This window comes from Plectrocnemia conspersa, unplaced genomic scaffold (genome assembly GCF_051122295.1).
Source record: "Plectrocnemia conspersa isolate PC_06_02 unplaced genomic scaffold, ASM5112229v1 ptg000004l, whole genome shotgun sequence".
NCBI lineage: Eukaryota > Metazoa > Arthropoda > Insecta > Trichoptera > Polycentropodidae > Plectrocnemia > Plectrocnemia conspersa.
In genome coordinates, this window is record NW_028277168.1 from 2726871 (window position 1) to 2750690 (window position 23820).

At 32.3% G+C, this 23820-nt stretch overlaps 1 protein-coding gene across 7 annotated transcripts; it reads left to right on the top strand.

Moving 5' to 3' along the window:
- On the top strand, positions 1 to 23772 carry LOC148235634 (uncharacterized). 7 transcript variants are annotated; one of them, XM_088184209.1, is made up of 27 exons: positions 1 to 207; positions 4166 to 5264; positions 5337 to 5426; positions 6574 to 6759; positions 6836 to 6976; positions 9957 to 10089; positions 10150 to 10264; positions 10329 to 10431; positions 10500 to 10672; positions 10743 to 10963; positions 11037 to 11194; positions 11266 to 11354; positions 11623 to 11766; positions 11826 to 13711; positions 13774 to 13961; positions 15652 to 15795; positions 15866 to 17334; positions 17400 to 17476; positions 17545 to 17628; positions 19164 to 19246; positions 19316 to 19414; positions 19509 to 19697; positions 19784 to 19861; positions 19931 to 19979; positions 22811 to 22912; positions 22976 to 23506; positions 23570 to 23772. In XM_088184209.1, exons 2-27 carry the CDS (start codon positions 4959 to 4961, stop codon positions 23617 to 23619), a joined length of 6888 nt encoding a protein of 2295 aa, XP_088040335.1. In that variant the 5' UTR covers positions 1 to 207; positions 4166 to 4958; the 3' UTR covers positions 23620 to 23772. The 7 variants fall into 7 exon arrangements, with proteins under 7 accessions (XP_088040335.1, XP_088040332.1, XP_088040336.1 ...); XM_088184206.1 differs by having other exon boundaries at positions 1 to 150; XM_088184210.1 differs by having other exon boundaries at positions 1 to 150; positions 15869 to 17334.
- The last annotated feature ends 48 nt before the right edge of the window (positions 23773 to 23820 follow it).

The window sequence follows — 23820 nt, forward strand, 5'->3', positions numbered from 1 at the left end:
ACTCGCGCGGTCGGTTTTGGCCCTTGCGCTGGTGGTCGCGGCCAGGTGCTCCTGCGCCCGGTGGCACGGTGAGCCTAGGCCCCTGTCGCCCTTGACGAGCCTCGCCGGGCCGCGCTCGTCCGTCGTCGACCGCGCACCGGCATGCGGCAGGTGCCCCCGCGCCCCCGACTCGACGCCCCCGTCTCAGCTGTCATCTCTCAACTTGACGTTAGCCGATGCCCCCCCTCCGCCCTTCGCGCACCCCCCGCACATCACAAATTGGTCTCGCGCTCGTGCCGATCGTTAGCGGCGCGTCTGTGTGTGCGTGTGTATATATAAACATGTCTCGCCGAAATTTGTTATTGCGCCAAACGTCACTAATTGACACGCATCGAAAAAAATCGTGTGCCGTAATGCGCAAAACTGCCGTTTCGTGCCCGAAATAAACTATACAGACAAAATCTTGTTAAGTTATGAATACAAAAATCTCACTCTTTGTAACATTTAATAGATCTTCTAAGGCAAAATCTGCTTCTTTGAAATCACTGATAGATTTGAGTTTCGATTTCTGTACTGCAGACTCTTAATTAATTCTTCTTCGTCTAAAAAACAACTTGTACATAATTGATTATTTTTCACAAATTTCTAGTATTGCCAAATGCATTGAATATCGACAAAATAGTTTCCAGCCTTTTGGGACTACTATTTGAATATCGATGTATTACATAATAAAAAAATATATTATTTGCTCCTGAAGTTAATAAAAAAATAACAGCAATAATTACATACTTTTCATTCCGTAACTTGTTGCTAAATTCATAAAAAGCGGTCTAACATTGCCTCCATTGTGTTCCATCTGGTTTTCATGTCTAAAATGAGGTTCAATTTTTTTTCTCAAGTACATTCATTGGTGATTTCTTGAAACACATCTGCATCTAAATCTATATCGAAATCCTCAAATGATGCATCGCTTTCGTCGATTTCCTTACTATCTTTTTTACATATAGCACTGCAAAGTGAAGCCCGTGGTTGTAGCGTAGTTGCTGATAAGCTTACCAAATTTTAACATCCAAACGAAGATAATTTTTCACTCACTAACTTGAAAATATTTTCTACATTGCAACTTCCTTGTATTGTTATCATTCCAAGATTTTCTATCTTCTGTAAATAATAAATTTGGACATCCATGTATCTTCTATTGTTTATACCGGTCTATTTGTCAATGGAGACACTAAACTTTACATTTTTTACTAATTTTGTTTTTTATCATTGTAAATGTCCATCTTAGTTTCATAATATCTATTTATGACCTCTGTCAGATAATGCTTGTCTAACTAATAACTAACCGATTTGCTTATATATTAGTCGATAAAATTTCTCGAGAAAAAACACTACCTACAAGCCCATTAAAAATGTTCTTTCTTCAATGATAAAGTCCCATCTGGCAGTTCTCGCCTTAGTAGCAAAAGCCGATATTGAAATTTATGAAAATTCAATTTTGGGTATGGCAATGGTCAGAATTTAAATCAACAATGGGTCAAAATAAAAATCAAATCACAGTTGAAATTTTATTAAAATCCTAGTCATAATTATATCATTCAGGGTAAGAATAAATATCCAAAACGATCAGAATTAAAATAATGAATGGTCATAATTATATTATTCAGGGTCAAAATAAATATCAAATGGTATCATGTGAATAAAAAAAATATTATCACATTTATAAATATAAATGGGCAATAAATTATTTATTTTAGAAATATCTTATAAAATATCTCACTGACAAAAAGGACAGGTTAGGTGTGAGCGAGCGTTGCTTAGAACAGTGAACATCCCATGAATAACTTAACGAATCTATTTAATTGTATGTAGAACGTGAAGATATTCAAAGCGACGAACGAAGTGGGAATAACAGCGAAAAGCACCCTTGTCTTGTTGTGTTGACATCTGACAATGTCTCAAGCCCAACCAAATAAGTTTGCCCTAAAACACCTTGATAATGACCATATATTATTATGCTGACCATCTCCTAAAACTGACCTTGAGGTTAAAATACAGATCTTATGATATAAATACTGACTGTAAAAATGATTCTGACCATTTGTCAAAATAATTCTTACCGTTGAATATAAATTCTGAGCAGTCTAATTTAATTTCTAACCATTAAATATTAATTCTGACTATCTAATATTTATTCTGACATTTTAATTTAAATTCTGATGACAACCGTATTAAAATTTTGACCCGAAAAATATTAGCCTATATATATTTTAACAAGTTTCATATCAGAACTTCTGAAAAAACTTCAATACCCTCGGTTAAAAATTGTATCCATATTAATTATTTTATAAACAATTAGCTAAATAGATTATTAAAATAAATAATATAAGTTGATTCATAAGTAATGTCGTATTTATGTAAAAAAAAAATATAATATTTTTAATAAAGTTTATACATACTCATATTTTTACACGATATTCCAAAATCATGCAAATAGAATAAACAAAATAATTCACCACTTACTTTGTTTACAATATATGAATATTGTTTAAAAAATATATATTTGTCAAAATTAAAAACATGTTTATATTTCGGATCTTCATTGCTTGTTAACACTTTACAGATTGCTTCATAAGATTCCCATGTCATCTGGACGAAGTACCGTTACACGAAATAGCATGCTTTATCTCTTTCTTCGTTGCGTGCGACACCCCTCCTACTTTTATTTCTAGGGTATCGGCGTCAGTTCTGGATTGTTAAATGAATAAATTTGATTAACCTACAATACCACTAACTTCATTCCATAATTTTGCTACTTATGCATCTGATTTTTTTAATTTTGTGCAGAATTTCAAAGTTTTTTTAAATAAAATTAATTATTATAGTCATTATTAAATGTGTTCCTACTGCTGTTGTTTCTAAAAGCAATAAAATATTTTTATTTATTATAAGAAAAGAGCATTATTATATAATAAAAATAAAATGGTGAATATTTCTTTAGAAGCGCAGGGTAATACCCCCACGGTGTATGGCTGAGAGGCAAATAGTGGATTCTAATTAGAATGTAACGGTAAACCGTCGAGCTCGATAGGGAATCTTATGATGCTTACAGATTGATGACTTATTTATAAGTCATTTGTAAAAAAATTAAAGAGCCGATGACGTAAATATGCGTCATTAGTAAAACATTCAATATTGTAAAAGATACGTAGAGAATTTTATGTATATTCAAAAGTCATCAACTTATTTAAATAATTAGCTTTCAATGATCATAAGCTTATAATGGATATTTTTACTAACATTACACTAATTGCTCGATTATTAAATAAAAAAACATTTGCCTTATACACGAATTTTTTACAAAAAATCTTGAAATTATAACGATTACTTCAAATTTATATGTGAGGTTGAAGATTGATATCTTTGAAAATATCTTGATATTGAGCTAATTTTAAACTGCGATCCGTATTCTACCATAATTACTTAAAAATGAGTTATTTTCAAAAACTTTCTAATAAAGAATAAATTCTTTAAATCAAATTGATTTCGCCTGTGTGATATTTTTTAAAAATAAGTTTTATTAATATTTATAAACGTATAAGTTTATAAATATTGTTATAAAATAATTTTATATATTTTTAATAAAATTTTGCGAAAAATCTTGCGAATTTTGCGAAAAACTCAAAAGATTTAGGATTCGGAAGATTTTTTTTGAAGATGTATCTAGTGTCGTCTACATAATTTTTTTTAAATATAATAAACAGATTAAATTTTTAGTCAAGTTTATGACCAATAATCTGTCTTACTATTTATAAATATTTCTTGTTTTAAACAATTAGCGTTTAAACAATCTTCCTTACATTCAGGTACTTCTAAAAATACTTTATACGCTGTGATCCTTTATTGTGTTATATACGAGTACCAATAAAAATCAATAAGATGACTGAACAGCAACTTTTTTGTTCTATTTATTTCTTCACTTTCATTCATTCATTACATTTATTACTACTATATAAAATAAATTAACCAAATATTATAGCTTAGAATAGAATTATATTATATCTGAGTTAAGTTGATTGATGACTTTTTTAGTATACTAATGTTTTATGAACCTTTTCTGGCTTCATAGTTTATTTTGTATTATTAGTTTCATAGTAATATTAAAATACATTATTTATCGTTGCAGGTTACGTTTGCTGCAATTGAAGATATCTTGCGAGGATACGATCTCTTCTCGGGCAAATTTCCATTGATCCTCTATCTAAGCATCACTTAACCTTTATTAACAAAATAATACATATTTATAATTTACCTTTTTTCACATTAGTCAAAATTATACTTTTATTATTACATTATATAAAATAAATCACCCTATTTGATATAATTATTTAATTCAAGGACTATCATAATTTGTATCTTGTAATTTATGTACACAAACTGTGCGCCAAAAAATAGACTTCTGCTCAACTCTTCCGTATAAATAAATATATATACACATATAAATCATATATCGTACCAAAATTATATGTTCGCAAAAGACTGACAATTTCACATTATTTTATTCTTTATTTATTTACGCATACGCCAATTTTAAGTTAAAGTTTATATTTTAATTGTATCAATATTATTTAAATTAAATATTTAAAGGATCGTAAGTTGTCTTATGATATTCTTCGGTTCTAATTGTATATGTAAAATATTTATTTTGAGCTAACGTTTTTTTTTTTTAATACGTACATTTTTATTTAATCGACTACACATTCATGGAAAAAATAATAAGTGTAATTGTGCGCAATCCGATGGAGCCGATAGAACATAATATGTTTATAAAATCTCTAAGAAAAGAACATCTTCCTTTCGTTTGTGTGTTTAAAGAGTTTTTGTAAGGAGCTATAAAAAAATATTATAATTGCGTTTATTCTATTTATTTATTTTTATATTTTTCGTAATCAAAATTTTATTTCAATCTTATCTCTAAAATGGAAAACATCCCCTCGAACATATCCTATCGAAACATGAAGTCCCGTAAAGATAATCTGATCACTCGCAAACATGACAAGAGTCCCGAGAAAACCGCGCGCACCGGCGCGAAGAAGGAGCCGCCGAAGATCAGCAGCGGAACTAGGAGGCTGCAGGATGTCCAAGAAGACGAACAAACTTCGATGGACCGAATGGACAGGCCTAAGAAACTCTTGATGAGTCAAAACAAATTCGGTATGGGAAAGCGACTGGAATTTCCCAAAACGAGGAACTTGCCTATACCTTCCGGAAGATTTACACATCAGGTTTTTGTCTGACACATTAGCGTCGACCTCGGAAGTGTTTGTAGTGCTAATGTTTGAATGTGTATGTTTCAGTTAACACCCGTTAATCATCACGTGCAACATCATATTATCGAACATCACCAGAAAGAGAAGACCGTGCATGGGAAAGAGAAAACTTTTAAAGTAACTGATTGATCTTAGGTTTTAAATCGGATTGTCTTACATATATTTTGGACCTAATCTTTAATTATTAATGGTCCACATAATTTTTAAGCTTAATCCCCCAAACTTCTCTTTTTTTTCTGAAACAACTTTGTTTCGTCAACATTAAAAATGGTCTTAGAGTAATACTGTCCTATTATTTTCTTTTTTTTCGAGGAAAAAAAGAACAGTTTCTTGATTGGAACTGACTTTCAAATTCCATTATTTTCCAGGGCTATGGAGTCAGAGTCGTAAAAAATCGATCAACTCCTACTCTTTTTTTTTAACCCTTTCCACACTGACCAATAATTTTTTAATTGTTCGTCTTGCGCTATGTGTTTTAAGTCGCTAATATAAAGTATACAAAAGTTATTATGCACTTAATCAAATACCCAACAACAGCACATACAATGGCGCGGCACTAATCCTAAGAAATATTATTATAATTATTTTTTGTTCTTTCTTCTTTGTTGTTATTTACATGAAAATAAATAAATATAATAATTTTAATATTTTAAGATTATTTTATCAAAAATTTTAAATTCGGAGTCGAGAAAATTTTCCAACGACGCCAAAGCTCTGGTGTTTTCAGTAAAATATACTAAATGAAATATTATGAAATTGCTTTCAAATAATGTTAATTACTTTTTGGGCTTCTGTATTTTACCAAACCAACTGTTCTACAAGTTTCTCTCGTTCTACTCTTAAGTTTCCATCCAACGATGATTCATTGCTATGTGTATTCTTAAACGAACTGATCACTGATTTCGAAACTACTGTTTTTGAAATGGAAATGAATATTTCGAGATACTTACATACTTTTTTAGGGTTTATTTATTTATTTTAACCCAAAGAAACAGTTTATTACTATACAATACAAAACTAATGAATGGATTCGTATAGAGAATTTTATTTGTGAGAATTAGAGGTATATTTTTTTAAATCAATATATATATATATATAATAAAATTATAACTTATATAACAAAAGTTCATAAATCATATTTACTACTTTTATGTAATTCATTATCTTGTAACTAATATTCCACATTGTAAGACAACCGTATTATTATTATTATATTGGTAACTCAATCGTCGAGCGTGAGAACTAATTTTAAATTTCATCTCAGGTCTTGGTGCCACCTGCCGAACCTGTAGTTCAAATAGGTCAACTTCCCCACCTCAGAGATAAAAAATCCGTCGCCGGCACTCAATCAGGACAACCGTACAAACTGCAAGATCCGTACTCGGCGCTCTCTATCATCTGCACCAAGCAAAACAACTATGACGTTCTTAACTCTTTGTCGACGAGTGTCGTAAGATATTATCGTTATCTATTCTATACATACATGTCTTTAAAATTGGATAATATAATTGTTTCATTGCTTTCAGGCTGGACCCGTTGTGGGTGGCTACAGGCGCCGGGGCTCTGGTCAAGCGCCCCCGCCACCCCCCATGCCGGATCTCGACGCTAGTGGAAACAAATTGGTCGCTCGTCTAGAAGACGACGCCTTTATATCGGAACAAGATCTGGTGAGTAGTTAATGTTTTAATGCCATTAGATTGAAAATAAGACAAAGAATTTTTTTTAGAGGTTATGTGAACTGTGATTAGTGTCTAAAATATTTTAAATTAATTATTAAATCAACCTCATGTAGTGATTAAACACACAGTGCTCAAAGAGAACTGAATTTAAATATAGGAATAACCATTGATTTTGCTATGATATTGTCAAAGTAGATTGACAAATCAAAGTCCGAGAAGTATTAAATTCAAAAGAAAGGTTTCCAGATGTCTGAATTTCTGCTTCATTATGAAGCTTTTTTTTTATATTACCTATGAGAAGAATACGAGTTCACTGCCTCCCAAAAAATCAATGATAGATTACCTTCCAAGAGTAAAACCATAACATTCTACTTTAACTTGATGTAACAGCTTCGTTGTTCAAACAGAAAATAAGAATGAGACTTGTAACAATAGCGAAAGCTCCAGAAAAACGCTCATTAGTTTTTTTTTTTAAAAAAGATTTAGTACATATATTTTGTTTGAATTTCGGGATAGCATTTAAAACATATCATTGCATTTAGTTATCGGTTTTCAACATATGGTTCGCGGAATGAAAAAGTAAATGTTTGAACAAGTGTTTCTCGAATTTTTTTGCAGTTTTAAAACAAATTGTGTTTATATTTAACTTCGTTAAATATAAATATTTATTCTTGAAAATATGTTTTTTAAATTTAAAAAATAATCAATACCTCTCAACTTTATTTTTTAATTTTAAAATATGTACTAGTGATTTCTCAACTTTTTTTATTTTAGTATTTAAGTTTAGAAGATAAAAAAAAAAACATTTTATTATTTAACTTTACTTAACCATTTAAACACCAGCGACTAATAGTGTGTCACCTGTTATTTCTCTTCACGCATCAGTATTTCTTTCGGAAATTAAATATAAAATACTTGATTTACTAATAAATGAAGCGATTACAATAATCTTGACTAATTAAATATTTTATTTCTTTTAAAAAAATAATCAACAAGTGAGTCGCTGGCGTTTATATACATGATTAAACTTGTATTTTAGAAATTTTGGTATATAGCCGATGGCTCTCAATCTTTTTCCTCATTTTAAAATAAAAATTCAAATAAAATTTATTACCCCAACTTCTATTAACCCTATTAGTGCCAAGCTAAATTAGGTGGTGTATGCTAAAAATGCTTAGCATTTTTTTGACAAATATAAATTATTTAAAAAAATATTTCTGAATTTTTTTTTTTTGTGTACCACTATTTATTATAGGAGCAAAATTAAATCCAGTTTATACAAGTAAATACACAAAAAGTATAGAAGAAAACTATTTCATAATTTACAAAAAATAAAATACAAAACTAGAAATGGACACTCAAAGGGTTAAATATACTTGAAAATATACATATATTTGAACATTTTTGAGAAAATCACTAGTGTATATATTTTATTATATATTTTAATCTATAATAAAATTATATATTTTAATCTATTTACTAAAATTTTGTAAATGTATATTGCCATATTTTAACTATACGTTGAAATATAAATATATGATCATAATTTTTTGCCTTTAACCCTTTCAATGCTACAGACGTCAGTTGATTTCAACATAAGATGTTCCACCAGTGATATGGACATCTACTGACTTCAACCATTTTATGAAATTTAGGGATGTCATATTGAAAAAATAATTAAATAAAAAATTTTAACATTTACATATTTATTTCATTTTCGTCGTTGCGCTCCCATACAAACTTTGCACATCAGTGCTGCCATATGTGAAAAAACTCCTGGATCGCAAGGAATTGCTGAATTTCTTATCACTTATCTCATTAAATAAGTTTAGTTTTAATCACACGTGCTTGCAATAAACTTGAAGAAATTCAATGAAAAAATTAATAGATTCAGCCAGTATGTGTATTTCCTTTGTCGTGATTATTGCATTTCTATTTTTTTATTGTTTTCAATTATTATTTTTTTATAAATTTTTAGTAGTGACTTTTTATAGTATTTTACCATATGTAATAAGTGACAGCAGTTTCAGATTAAATTGGAGAAAAACAAACAAACAACAAAATAAAATGTATGATAATAAAATGCACTTTCTCAATTTTACGCATAATTGAGTGGAGAAAGTTTGATATCCAATAACGATTAGTGGAAAACTGATAACAAATACCCTATGATGGATAATAACAATCAAAATACTGATAAGTCACTACCTGCTTTCTTACCTGTGTCAGTGGCTACCCCCACTTAAATAATTAGTACAGTCTTTATTTTAACTTTGCCTTTCAACATGGTTGTATGTCTATCAGACTGATCTAAATAAATTACTATTTTATATATATATATATATATATATATATATATATATATATATATATATATATATATATATATAAAAATTTAATAGAAATATTATTTGTTTAGTAATGTTGAAATATTAATCAATTCTAATGTAAATAAACTTTAATCTTGATCGATCGAACAATTACATTTTTACATTTTTTTTTTTAAATATTTTAAATCATTTTTATATATATATATATATATTTATTACTACTTTTAAATATTAACTAAACTTTAGTTCAAAATGATTACTGTTATATCCCAATTAAAAATAGTGAATATTTTGTGTTAAAAATATTGAGACCGGAGCTTGTTATGCAAAAAGAATAATATAAAAACAATTTGACCGTCCCTGTCACTTTTTTAATACACGCCCGTGTTATTCGACTTAGCGAATTATCCAATTGAACCACCGTGTCGAGAGTAGCTTCCTTTTGCATTATTGTTATTTTGCAATCTACGTTGAAACAGTTTAGAGAGGGACTCCTGTCAATCTACTCTATTTTTAAACAGACAATTTCATCAACGAGATAATAAACTGCGTCCATAAATATATATTTCGCCCTGATCCGAACCACACGTCGATAACCTGCGAAAGGTCAGTTTTTAATATTCGAATCGCGCTTCCAGGAAGAGAACATTGAAATCGAAGAGAAGGGCCTTCAAGGTGCTCACAGTCCGGGACCTCAAGCCGTCGGCGACGTCTCCGATACGTCCATATCGACGACCGGACAGACCGACACGGCGAGCACGGATTTCAAAGGTATTCCTGATATAATTTATATGCAATATATGTGAATATTAATTTGCAATGTATCTGCAGAACTGGTTTACGGCCCAATTTACGATCTAGAAAAGCTGGAACTGCAAAAAAAGTTGGACAAAGCTCAGGGTAAAGAGGATGAAGAAGAACCAATTGGAGTTTCACCGTGTGGAAGGTTTGTGATACTCACTTTTGGATGTTCTGTATCGATTCTAGATTCAAATAACCGATATTTTTAGGTTTTTCAAGTATGACAAGGAAGTGGGTAGAGGATCTTTCAAGACGGTCTATCGTGGTCTTGATACGCAGACTGGAGTAGCAATAGCTTGGTGCGAATTATTAGTGAGTTGAATTTTTACAATTGAAATAAATATTAGACTTTATAAACTAACGTTGAATCGATACAACAGGAGAAAAAATTGAACAAAACTGAGAGGCTGAGGTTTCGAGAAGAAGCTGAGATGCTAAAAAAACTACAGCATCCAAACATAGTTAGGTTTTTCAATTATTGGGAAGTGACGGTGGCCAAGAAAAAGAATATAGTTCTTATTACCGAGCTGATGTTATCTGGAACTTTAAAATCGTAAGATAAAACTTTTTGGTCGATATGTCTTTGTGACGGTTGTGATTTAATCGTTTTTCTGTTTTCTTAGATATCTACGTCGATTCACCAAAATTAATCCGAAAGTTTTGAAATCGTGGTGTAGACAGATTTTAAAAGGACTGAATTTTCTACACTCTCGGACACCGCCTATAATCCATCGTGATCTGAAATGTGATAATATTTTCATCATCGGAACGACAGGTAGTGTTAAAATTGGAGATCTCGGTTTAGCTACACTTAAGAATAGAAGTTTTGCTAAATCTGTGATTGGTAAGTGTTTTGTTTTAAATTTTTATATACAGTTGTTTTGAATTAAAATGATTTGATTGTATGTTTTTTTTAGGTACACCGGAATTTATGGCACCCGAGATGTACGAAGAACATTATGATGAATCTGTAGATGTGTATGCTTTTGGAATGTGCATGCTAGAAATGGCAACTGGAGAATATCCGTATAGCGAATGCAGTGGACCGGCTCAAATTTATAAAAAAGTTGTTTCTGTATGTGATGTTTTTAATATAGATGAAATATCAGATTTAGTCTTGTGTGATGTATTTAATTATTTTTTTAGGGAGTTAAACCGCAGAGTTTCGAAAAAGTTCAGATACCGGAAGTGAGGAACATAATAGAGTCGTGTATCAAACCTAATCGTGCCGATAGGTGAGATGACTTTTTAATTATATTTGTAACAATAACATTACCTGTCATTTTGATACAGCCGTCTTTAAATTCAGTTTTTGCGGAGTTAACTTTTTGTATTTCTAAAATGTATATATCGATCAAAATTGGTAGGAGATTCTTAAAGTTTAGAAATAAATCTTTTAAAGGAACGTGGCGATGCATTAACATAAACATTGAAAGACGAAGCAGGTTAATGTCATATTGATAGAAGTTTCAAGTTGAATACTATTTTTTGTTGTTTCAATAGACCTGCCATGAAAGAGCTGCTCAATCACGAATTCTTCGGAGAAGATATTGGACTCCGCCTCGAGCTCGTTAACCGTGATTTAGTCATCAATTCGGACATCACTAACGTCCAGTTTAGACTGAAAATAATCGACCCTAAGAAACGGTACGTAAATTATTTAATAATATGTATGAGCGAAGTTTTTATTGCTAATTTAATTGCAGCTCTTATACTCACCGAGAGAACGAAGCTATTCAGTTTGAGTTCGACATCCTTCATGACGATTGTCAGGGCGTGGCCAACGAAATGGCTAAAGCCGGACTCATCATGGAGGAAGACACTAGGATCGTCTACAAGCTACTCAAGTCGCAACTTATAAGTTTGAACAGAGAAAGAACGGAGAAAAAAGCTCAACTCATATTCAATCAAGAGTTGGGTATGGCGCAAAAGCAGCAGCAGTTGCTCTTGGAACAGCAGCTGATTCAGGCGAAGATCCAAGCCGGCATACACGGCACGGAGATTATGCATGAACAGTCAGATATGTACGCTTCTCCGAATCATTATTTAACATCGCAGATAAGCGGCAGCGGTACGCCTTCTCAGAGTTATCCGCCAGGCCCTCAACAACCGTTGCTGCAAAATAATCAACAGCACTGGATCGATCAACAGCATCAATTTCTCCAAGCTCAACAAAACGTTCTATTACAACAGCAACTCCAACAACAGTTGTCTGTCACGGATAATAATCATTTCCAACAGCTGCTGCATCAAAATCTGATACAGCAAGCGAGAATGTCGCCGTCTTTATTAAACGACGATCCCATGCTCAATCCACAACAGCAGCTATTGCTGGAGCAAACAATACCGCAGCAGATACTTTTAGATCAAAGTATTCCGCAACAGATAGCACAAAATGTCATGTTGAAAAATCAACAGCAATTTATAAATCAACAAAGTTTAATGACAGAACAGCTCTTGCAGCAAGAATTGCAGAATCAGCGTTTCATCGTTCAGCAGCAGCAAGCGATGGAGCAACAACTATCGGCTGCGTCCGAAGAAATCCCTCAACAAATGGATCCAAACAATCAAATGCATCAACTACAAAACGTCTTGACACACATCATTCAAACTCAAGATAATACGTTGATGAATAAGAACGTGGATGAAATCGACGATAGACACATTATCCAACAAACTGTGCCGACCACCATTGATTCGAAGCAATCGACAATCCACTCGGGATCTTCAATCGGATACGGATCTCTCGATTCTCCGTGCGTCTCTCAACAAAAACTGCCTATTCTAGCTCTTCAATTATCTTCTCAAAAACAACTGCAACAACAAGCTTTAGTTCATCAACAGCTTTTAGCTCAACAAGAACTCTTGCAGCAGCAGGGACATCTCCAACAACTGAATAACTTTCAGCAACAAATCGCTCAACAAGAGCTGCAGCTCCAAGCTCAACAGCAGTATTTAGATAGGAAAAATATGTCTTGGTTGTCCAATCAAAATTCTTACGGAAAACCTCAGCAAAATCTAGTCTTTGATCAATCTCAAAATAACGTTCCGTTGATGAATACGTTGGAATTGCAACAATTAGCTCAGCAACAGCAACAGATCATCCATCAACAGCAACAACTGCTGCAGCAACAGCAGCAACTACACCAACAGACGACTTTTCCTCTCCAAAATAGTATTAACGCAAATCAAAATTATATCCCAAGCATGGACTATCAACAGCAACAGCAGCTTTTGAACATAGCTTACTCGGATCAGCAGCAACAATTATTGCAGAATTCGAAGGTGGAAGATATCAACAATCAGATAATGCCTCAGCAAATAATCGATAATCAAGTGCCTCAAATGAGTCAAACGAGTATCAAATCGAAGCCAGACAGCCTATCCTCGTCGATCGAGCATTCTTTGTCGAGAACGTCGAGTCATGAAGGAAATGCTATAGAAAATTTGCCTTTGCCCGCTTCAGAAGAGCTCGACGGCATTCCGAATCACAACAACGATTATAAAGAACAGTTCATGACACCCATGGCCGAGATGCCGGAAGAGCTTGCGAAGAATGTAGTTGAACAACCAGTCGCACCACCCGTCGAAGGTACGTGTTTACACATTATATATTATGCTGAATTTATACTTAATTTATTTTATCTTCTGCAGAAAAACGGAGAACTAGCAAAAAGCGACGTGGAGGGGAGCGGAGCGGCGGAAGTGCTGGTATTCCTCGACTGAGCGTTTTAACCGTGGCCGGAACGTTGGTGGAGTGTCAGTTAGAGTCCAAATCTAAAACAGTCACATTCAAATTCGACGTTACCGATGTCAATCCAGAAGAAATTGCCACAAATTTAGTAAGTAGTAGATTTTTTAAATTTTAATTGTAGTAGTTGCTGCCTTCACTATAAACATGATATAAAATGATGTGTGCAAAAGACATGTCATCGTGAATAATTTTTCCAAAATATATGTAGCGTATTTTTCGAAAACTTTATTTTATATAATTAAGAGATATTAATCGACACATTTAAATGGTACAGTATCTGGTTTCTATGAGTCCAAAGTCGAGAGTTGCTTCTTTCTTTAACACATTGAATACCGTGTGCACAAATTTGTGCTTTTTGTCATTTCAACTTCATATAACAAAATCACACGCTAAACTGCAAATTTACTGTAACATATTCATTTAGTGCTTAAGCCTAAAATGTTACTAAAATAATTGAAAAAAATCGATACCCGAAATTCCAGAGGCTCAAAACTCGGGGTAAAAAAATTTCGTTTCAAGGCAGTGTTCACAGATTTTTTTTATGAATATATCCCACATATCATATATTCGTAATAAGTCAGCGTTGAACCGATTTTATTGCTTTTGACTTCTGAGAAGTGATAATTGTTTTTGCGCTCTCCTATTGACCAAAATTCGGTTTGAATATACTTTGACCAAAACTCTCTAAACTATTAAAAGTCCGTGGTAATATCGCTAAGGATAGCTATCCTATTTTTTAAACATTGTGTAATATCGAAGTGCAGTCAAACTATGGAGCAATCTGTGAGATGTGCCATCTGCTTATTTTCCTCTGGAAATTGTGTCTGATTAATTCATGTAGGTTAGGTTTGGGTTTGATCAACAAATGGGTGTTTCGTAACTGTCAAATTTAGTTTCATAGACATTTTAGAGCAGTATATAATTTCTCTAGCCCCTATCAGTTGGCATAGTTTGTATTCTGGACTTGACCTAATGAAAGTTCAAATTGAGTTTCATAGACATTTTAGAGCAGCATATTAGCGCCTATTAGTTAAACTATATTTTCGCTAGTAGAAATATATTTCTACTGGTGAAAATGTATTTGAACTTCACTAGTGAAAATATAACTTCACTAACAAATACACATTCACTGTAACATTTATACATCACATGTAAATAAATAATGATAAGTATGTATATTACTACGTATGGAAAAGTTGAAAAAGCACCTGCTAAATAAATTATATTTTCACTGGTAAAAATATAAATCTACCAGTGAAAATGTATTCCGATAAAAAATCGGAAAAGATTCGAGACTGCTTTTTTTAGATTTTCTTTGAGATGTAACCCGAGAATTTTTGATTTAGAATCAGAGATATCATTCAGTTTTTTTTAATATTTCCATTTCATTAACACTAGATTTATTGCACCCATCAAATTGACTGGTTTCTGACTTGTATTCTGATTTAATTTGTATCAGACAGTATTTTTTCTGGGTTACAGTATCAAAATTGAACGGTCGTGTGAATCGACCCTAAAGTGTTAAAAATAAAGAAATTATTGTAAAGGTCATAATCTGTAACGTTTTTATTTTTTAAATATGTATATTTGGTGATTCTAAACATTTTTTTTTATTTTATTGGTACTGGTATATGATAAATACACATATACATTATTGATTTTATACATTAAAGCATTATTATAGTCTTGCACCTATTTTATATCTAAATATTATTTTAAAATATATGTTAGCTTACATTAATATAAACGTAAACTAATCGATTTAACTATTGTTTCAGATATCTAACACACTTTTACCTGAATCTCAAAGTGCTCCATTCATTGAAATGGTGAAAGATATTGCTGCACAAGTTACTGCTAAACCGGATGTTGTGCCAGTACTCTCGTGGCAACCAGCGCTACGACTCAATTTGAACGATAAGGTTAGTTAATATTCTATGAGATGAGTTCAGTTGTGTGAAACATATTTATACAATTATATTATTTTACAAGCAGACAGATTACGATTCTGAAAATACGGAGAAAGAGGAAAATCTAACGGACTCAAATCAAGATAACTCCGAATGCACCACGCCGACGGCGAGTCACGAACATATGCTGATATCTGATCTGGCATACGATCCGGTTCCCGTGATCATGAACACGGAAGATCTGATCGCGCCACTGAACTTGGACTCCACGAAAACTCCGACTAACGACGTGTTGCGAAACCAAGTAATTTCTCCGGACGATAAGTTAATTTTGGAACCTTCGCCGCCGAGCACCATCGTCTTGGAGGCGAAAGTCGACAGTTCGTCTAAAAGCAAAGTCGAAAACACTTCACCGATAAAAACCGACGGCAATACGACACAAACAATGATTCCTAACACCATTCCATTAGATTCTTCGAAAGCAACTCAACCTGCGGACGTTTTAGTTAAAGATTTAGTTAAACCGAACGATGCCGACGTAACCAGTCTAGAGTTAAGTTCAAGTTTAAATGTTCCAAAATCAGAAAGCGAAACGGAGAATAATAGTCATAACGAGCATTTATCTACAAGTAATCCTAGTCATTTTAATAATCTTCTTGAAGCAGTGATAAATTCGTCTAGTTATAGTGTAATTGTAAAAGATTCTAATCAGTATAGTAAGATTATTAATAATGTAATTGAAGATAAACCGAGTGATATACAGAATGTGCCGCCTCGAGAGCCTCTAGAAGTCAAAGATAAACAACCGCCCAGTAGCGGTGAAAACCAAATAGATTCAAAGAGTTTACACGTGGAACCGGTGAAAATATCGAGGTTCTTGGTCAGTCCTGTGATTCCGAAGGCCAGCATTGTCGATAAGGTCGACTCGATACCTGAAAAGGCTGCGGAGATTAATAGTAAAACGGAAGTTGAGAAACCACCCGAAGAGGTGAAACCGCCCGAGGTGAAGAAGTTCTCCAAATTTAAAGTCAGCAAGGTCAACGAAGACACGTTGCGAGTGTCGCACGCAAAGATGAACGGCGACTTGCACAAGCACGTCGACAGCGTGGAAAGCGGCGCTACCGAAAAAGTAAACGATCTTCTCAACACTTCCCCGAACATTATAACGTTCAGCGAAAACCAAAGACGGCCGACGCCCAGTCTGACTCCGCAGGCATCTCAAATCAACAACATCGCCAGTCAATTGCGGCAGGCCGATCTCCAGAACTATCTAAACTCGCAGAACATTTCCAACTTGAACACGCAGATGATAAACTACCAGCTGCAGGCAAACCAACTCGCCGCTGAACAACTGCAGCCAAACTACATGGCGCCCCTGCAAGTCTCCATTTCGAACCAGCTGCCGTTTCCTAATCAGATGGCCGCGTTGAACATCACGACCAATCAGCTGATGGCCGCGAGTCTCGGCACGGTGCCTTCCGATCAAAACATAGGGATCGGACAGACTCCGATGATGACTAACGAAAATATATCGCGGATGCTGCTCAGAGGGTATTGCTTTCACTCATAATTCTTGTGTTTTCATTGACGATTTTTATATTTACTTGCATTTACAGCCAACAGACTAATCAACAACTTCTGCAAGGCGTTTATCTTAGGAATCCGCAATCGCAAGGATTATTACGATCAGCGAGTGAGTATAGATTGTGTTATTGGCTGGATTGTGATTGAATTTTCACGTGCTTATGCTTGTATTTTTAGATTTATATGACTTAACGACGGCTACTGGGTCTCTTTCGGGTTCTCCTGATTTACTTCCTCCGTATCACCAAACTAATCTCGTCGGTGAGTCACTATGTAATTAACATTTTAAGTTAGTTTATAAAATATTTTATTAAAAACATTAAAGTATATTATAAAGAGTCGTAGCTCTTAAATTTTGTTAACGTAAAAAGTTCAGATATCATCAAGAATAGATATTTAACAGAAAATTATTTTAAGTGCATTTAAATAAATACTTAATTCATTACAATAATAAAAAATGAGCATTGAATAAATATATCTTATGTTCAATAAAAAATATTAGATTGAACAGCATTTTAGTGTGCACTAAAGCGAATGATTTGTGCATTAAAATAAATAAGCTGTCCATTAGCGTACCTTTGGTGTAGCCGACGACTGAAGTTAACTCCTTTCTGGTCATATCCAAGTTAACTCAGAAAATTTTTTTTGTGAATTATCTCAAAAATCAGCAAATTTTTGGAGAAAATTATTATAACATATGTTTATACCGCTGCATAGGAAAGGATGAGTCTGTGCAAGAAATTTTTGAAGCATTTTAAAAAAGTACTGTGACTTTAAAGTAGTAAAACAGCATTGGGCATGGTTAATACATTGATGAGTGACCGCTTGCTAACACACTGAGTGTCCGTTGGTCGTATTAAACCATTTGCGTAAAGTAAATCTTGTTGCCAATTTATATAATTCTTATTAATTGATTCTTTGCAGAGAATTATTCATGGGGTGTTCACTATTCTGACTAACACACTTAATCTGTCCAACAGTTAAATGAAAAACTTATAGTTAACTAACATTAATTTTTCCCATTATGGCCAATGACACTTGGGTGTGTCACCAAGCGGTCACCCATCCACGTACGACTACTCCCTGATTTATTTTACTGCATAGATCATTAATTTTAGTGCACACTACTAATAAAATATTGCTCAATCTAATATGTTTTAATTGAACATACGTAGATATATTTATTTAATGCTCATTTTTTATTGTTGTAATGCACAAACAATCTGTTTTATGGAACAAATATTTTATATATTGCTCATTTAAATTGTCCTCGTTCTTAAAAATCAATATGATGTCAATGTTTAGTGTGCCCAACTTGACCAACAAGAAAAGTGGTGCTTAGAATTTTTATTGCACCTTCAATGCGCACATTTCACTCTACCTTCTTTAGTTTATGCAACCCTAGCGATTTTTTTCTATAACTTACTGTAAATTCAATATAAAATAATAATAAATAAATATGGAAACATGTAAAATTAACTCACTACTCAAAGGGTTCAATTTATGTTTACTCGCACAAAGTATTATATAGAACACAAAGTATTCGAGTTATTTAATTTATTGTAATAACTCTAAATGTGTTTTTTTATGCTATGAAAGAATGAAATTCGAAATATCTTATATCCAATTATTTAACAACCAAACTTAGTTGATCTCTTTTAACATCTCTTGAGGTCATTGTAAGATTTATCCGATAAATTATCATTTGTGAGTCACCAGATGGTCTCAATATATATAGAGATAATGTCATAAATATATATATAAAGCTATATAAAGTGTTTAATTTGCTTTTTAAGACCAAAGAAATAGAGGACAGCAGAAAGGACAATCATACGACGCTTACCTCCTAGCGCTTCAAGCCAAACTAGCATCGATATCGGTAAATTTAATCATTTAACATATTCAATCAAGTATGTGTATGATCTATCGTTGTTTTAAAATTAAACAGGGTCCTTTATCGCCTCAATCCCCTTCTGAAGTATCTTGTAGTCCGTTGTTATCGCCGACGTCGAGGCCCACCGGCACCCAACCGCTCGAAATAGACAAAGTTAGTACGGATGCGTTAAAAAATACATGTGGTTATTAATAAATTACACGTGTAAATCCTCTAATGTTTAATCTTGTGTGTTGTTTGTATATAGCTCCATGAACACGTAGACACAGATTTACACCATCATCACCACCTCCACCACCATCACCACCATCAAAACCAACAGCAAAAGATCAGGAGAAACGTTGCACACCTTGCGGACCTTGAACACGAACTAGCAAAGATCAATCAAAACTATCGCTCCCACCATCACAAACCGGGCCTCTCGCTAGTCGACAAGGTAAAGTGTAGTTCCGCCGCGGCGTTTTTGTCGACGCAGCTCGGCGGCACTTCGCTCAAATTGAAACGTGTTGTATTAATCGGCAGGTCGGCGGAGTAGGAGTGCATGCCGGAGTCGCCGATAGCGATCTTCTCACCCCGCCGCCGCTCCCTTCGGATCATCATGTAAATATATGCCGCTGGAGATAAAGTTAATCGTTAAACGTGCTAATGAATGAAATGTTTTGTTTCTAGGAGGAAATATTGCATGACAACAGTGTGGGTTCGTTGCATCATAATAATGGCAAGCTTTGTTTTGTTTTTATTTATTTCATATTATTAACCTTTCTAATTGAACGCATATTCGGTGGGTTAATCGGATACCATTTGTATGTGACGCTTATCAGTCGAAGCATAATCATCAATGATTATGATGTAAAATACTCTTACCAAACTTAAGTTGGTTTCTATTTCATTTGGTCTCCATTTCAAAAACTACTATTTAAAATATAGTAATTAAATAGTCAATACAATACACTTTCAAATATAGACATAAAGTCAAATAAATGGCTTTATGTCGTCTGCGTTAGTTCGACTAAAGCCAATTAATTGACTTCCGCCAGTGATGTGTTATAATTAATTGTACCAGACTGTTCCACTTTTACTTTAACTGTAATTTTACTTAGTTATAATTGTATTTAAGTAAGCAACCGAATTAGTAAGATTTTTTTATAATATTATCTATAAAAGAAGAAGTTATTCTGAAAAGTCAATGGATTAAATGTAAGAAACTTTCAGATAAATTGAGATGTAAAGCCAAAATATTGGGTTTGAGTCGTCCGGGTTAGTATAATTATTTAACTTTCCACCGGTAATGTTCCATATGTATTTTACCAGTTTTTCTTCAAACGAAACTTTTTTTTAGTAATTGAATTTGTATGATTCTCACTCCAAATTGCACACTTTTTTAAATTATAGTATAGTTAACCCTTTGGAGTTTTTTGTCTGCACATGTATTGAACTACTGTTTTTACTGGCGCTTTTATGTCCATAACGTCTGGACATTTTTTCTAGTGTTATTTAAAATTATATCCTAAAATTAATAATAATATAAATAAAACGTGTTTTAAATATTTCATTTATTACATAAATATCTCTATATAATATAATAAAAAAAGAAATTAATTAAACATATATTATAAATTATAAACTTTTATAATCTAATTTGATTATTATTAGTACATTTCTTGAATTAATATCAATTAAATTCCGCTCAATTATAAAAATTATATTTCAATAAATAAAAAAATTCTAGTAATAAATAAATACAATTTAAAAAAAATATCTTAAATAAATATATAATTTATCTTCTAAAGTTAATTCTGCCAAAATATATTTTATTCCATATAAAATAATTGAAATAGTTTTTTTTTAATTATATTTTAATGATCATTAAATATATTCATTCAAAATGACTTGGACTCGGCAACATTTTGGACTTCAAAGGGTTAAAGTATTATCGTATGATGCATAAAATGAGTATAAAATAACCAAAAGCTCTCTATATTTATTACCGGGGTTGTGGAGTCGTTTCAAATTTTACCGACTCCGACATATTCTTGTGGTCTGGCTCCAATTTCAACAATTTAAATAAGATTTTTTGCCAGCATATAATTAACCTGTTCAACGCCAAGCAAATTTTTATATTTATAATTATCCACCATATATCAAAATGGCCGCTACTTAAAATATTAAAAAATTTGCAACTTCGTCAAAAAATCCTAGAGAAGAAAGTAAATATATCAAAATCGTTTTATAATATAAATAAAATTAAAATTAAAAAAAATCTTTTTTTAATAAAAAAAAAACCTTTTTTTTAATAATTTTTATGCGATATAATGGTTTTTGACAACACGATAACTGCTATAGTTTAAATCCTATCGCTATAAAACTTTTTTTTTACATAGACCTTGTAAATATCTCAGCTAAGTTTGTTATCTTGTTTCAAGAGGCAACTATTCAAAAAAATAAAAAAAATTCACTCTGTTAAACAAAATCCTACAGTAAAAAGTAAAGAGCACAAAAAAATTATTTAATAGGAAATAAAATAAAATAATAACACAAAAGTGTTAAAATAAATTATTACAATATACTAATACAAAAAAGTAGTAAAATAAATCAAAGCAATAAAACGTTGAGAATCACTGATTTTTTCTATAATATACTATAAATGCAATATAAAATAAAAACAAATAACAATAGAAATAATTATGGAAAAATATATAAAATTAACTCACTATTCAAATACCCACGGAAAATGTATCCTTAATTTAAAAAATATAAACTGCCCCAATACAAATTTAAGAGTAGATTTTTTCTGCCACTAAGATGAGATAACTCACTAGTTATTAATTTTATCACAGAGTGTATTGTTTTAACCTTTAGGTTGCCGGAATCCGTTATATCGACTTTTGCTATTTTATTGAAGAAAGAATTGGATTTTAATGAGCTTTATGGTATATGCTTCATTGGAAAAGAACATTAGTTATTATGTATTACATTGATATTTTGATAGTAATACCAAAAGGCTCGGCAACCAAAGGGTTGATTTTTTCTTGTGTTTTATAAAATCAGACAGTGTTTTATTACATAAAATTTTATTATTTTATACTTATGGAGTGTTTAAAAACAATATTAAAAGACGAAATATGTTCAATTTAATATTTTAATTTTGTTGATAGATAAACATAATACACCATTAACAAGTACATGATATCATTACTTTACCTGGTTGTTCTAGAATGTATTACTAGCCGCAAACGGTTGCATACATTTATACAAAAATAATTAAATATGAGCTAGATATATATAAAACTTAATTAAAAGTTTGGTTAAAATTAATAAAACACTTTTACATTATTATATACTGAAAAAAATCATACAAAATGCCATCTGCACATATTTTTTACTGATAATTCTAGAATCTTCGTAATACTTAAAAACCGGAAAGGTTAATAATATTTGCGTTTTTTTATTTTACTTTATTTTCGATAATTTATTTTGCAGTAGTAGTACGAACATAATTTTATTTCAATGATCTTATTTTGCTTTAAATATTATTTTTTACTAAATAAGGTGTTGCAAGTCCATGGTCTTATGGCGGTCTCGGATTGTTGCCAATCGCTCGAGGACCAGATCACGATCTTTGTATGCTGGATTCGCATTTACCATTCCAAGGTATAACAAAACTTAATTTTATCCAATTAAAACAAATTTATCAATACGGTTTAATTTTCACAGGTAAAGGAGGTTTGAAAATGGACTTGGACGAATTGTCGTGTGCCGATAACAATTCTTCGCTGGAAGAATCCCCCGACACGTTCGTCATCACCGATCCTCAGCGTCTCAGGTCGTATTTAGTCCACGACCCGTTCGACCACATTGTGGCCACCTTCATAGATCCGGCAGAAATACTAATCAACCAAAACCTCAAACCGATCGAACCTCTCACGGAAGAGGAGCTAAAGACGAAAGCCACTTCTACTTTGGTCATCGATTCGGCGAGAGACTCAAACTGCTTCGTGATCGATTCGAGCATGGATCTCTTGTCGCATCCCGATCATTGCTTCTATCCGTTCGTAGAAAAGGTCGGAAGTGTTAAAACGCCGGGCTTGTACGAGCGAGACGCTTTAAAGAGTTGGGGAGAAGGAATGGGCGAGACGATAGAGGAAAACGTGGAAGTGGACGAAGGCTGCTTCAAGCAGGACGAGATTACTAACGGAGATAATATCAACGCTTCTGTTATTATTACTGAATCGCTTACGGAAAAATGTAATTAATTATTTTTTCAACTCTTTTTTGCATTCATTAAAATATATTTTTTTGCCCTTACAGATGTATGCAGACAAGTCGTGCTACTCTCTTTGACAACTGTAGAGTTATGATTATCCCATGATTTTAACAATGATGAATCTACTATTTGCTATTATTAGCTAGTTGCATCTAATATGACATGCATATTTCAATATTATAATCATTATATAATGTGTAATATTTATTATGTTATATCAAATTATAAACATTTAATATTTAATTAATTTATAGTGTTTTATTAGCATTTAATCCTGTATGTGCTAATTTTAGAG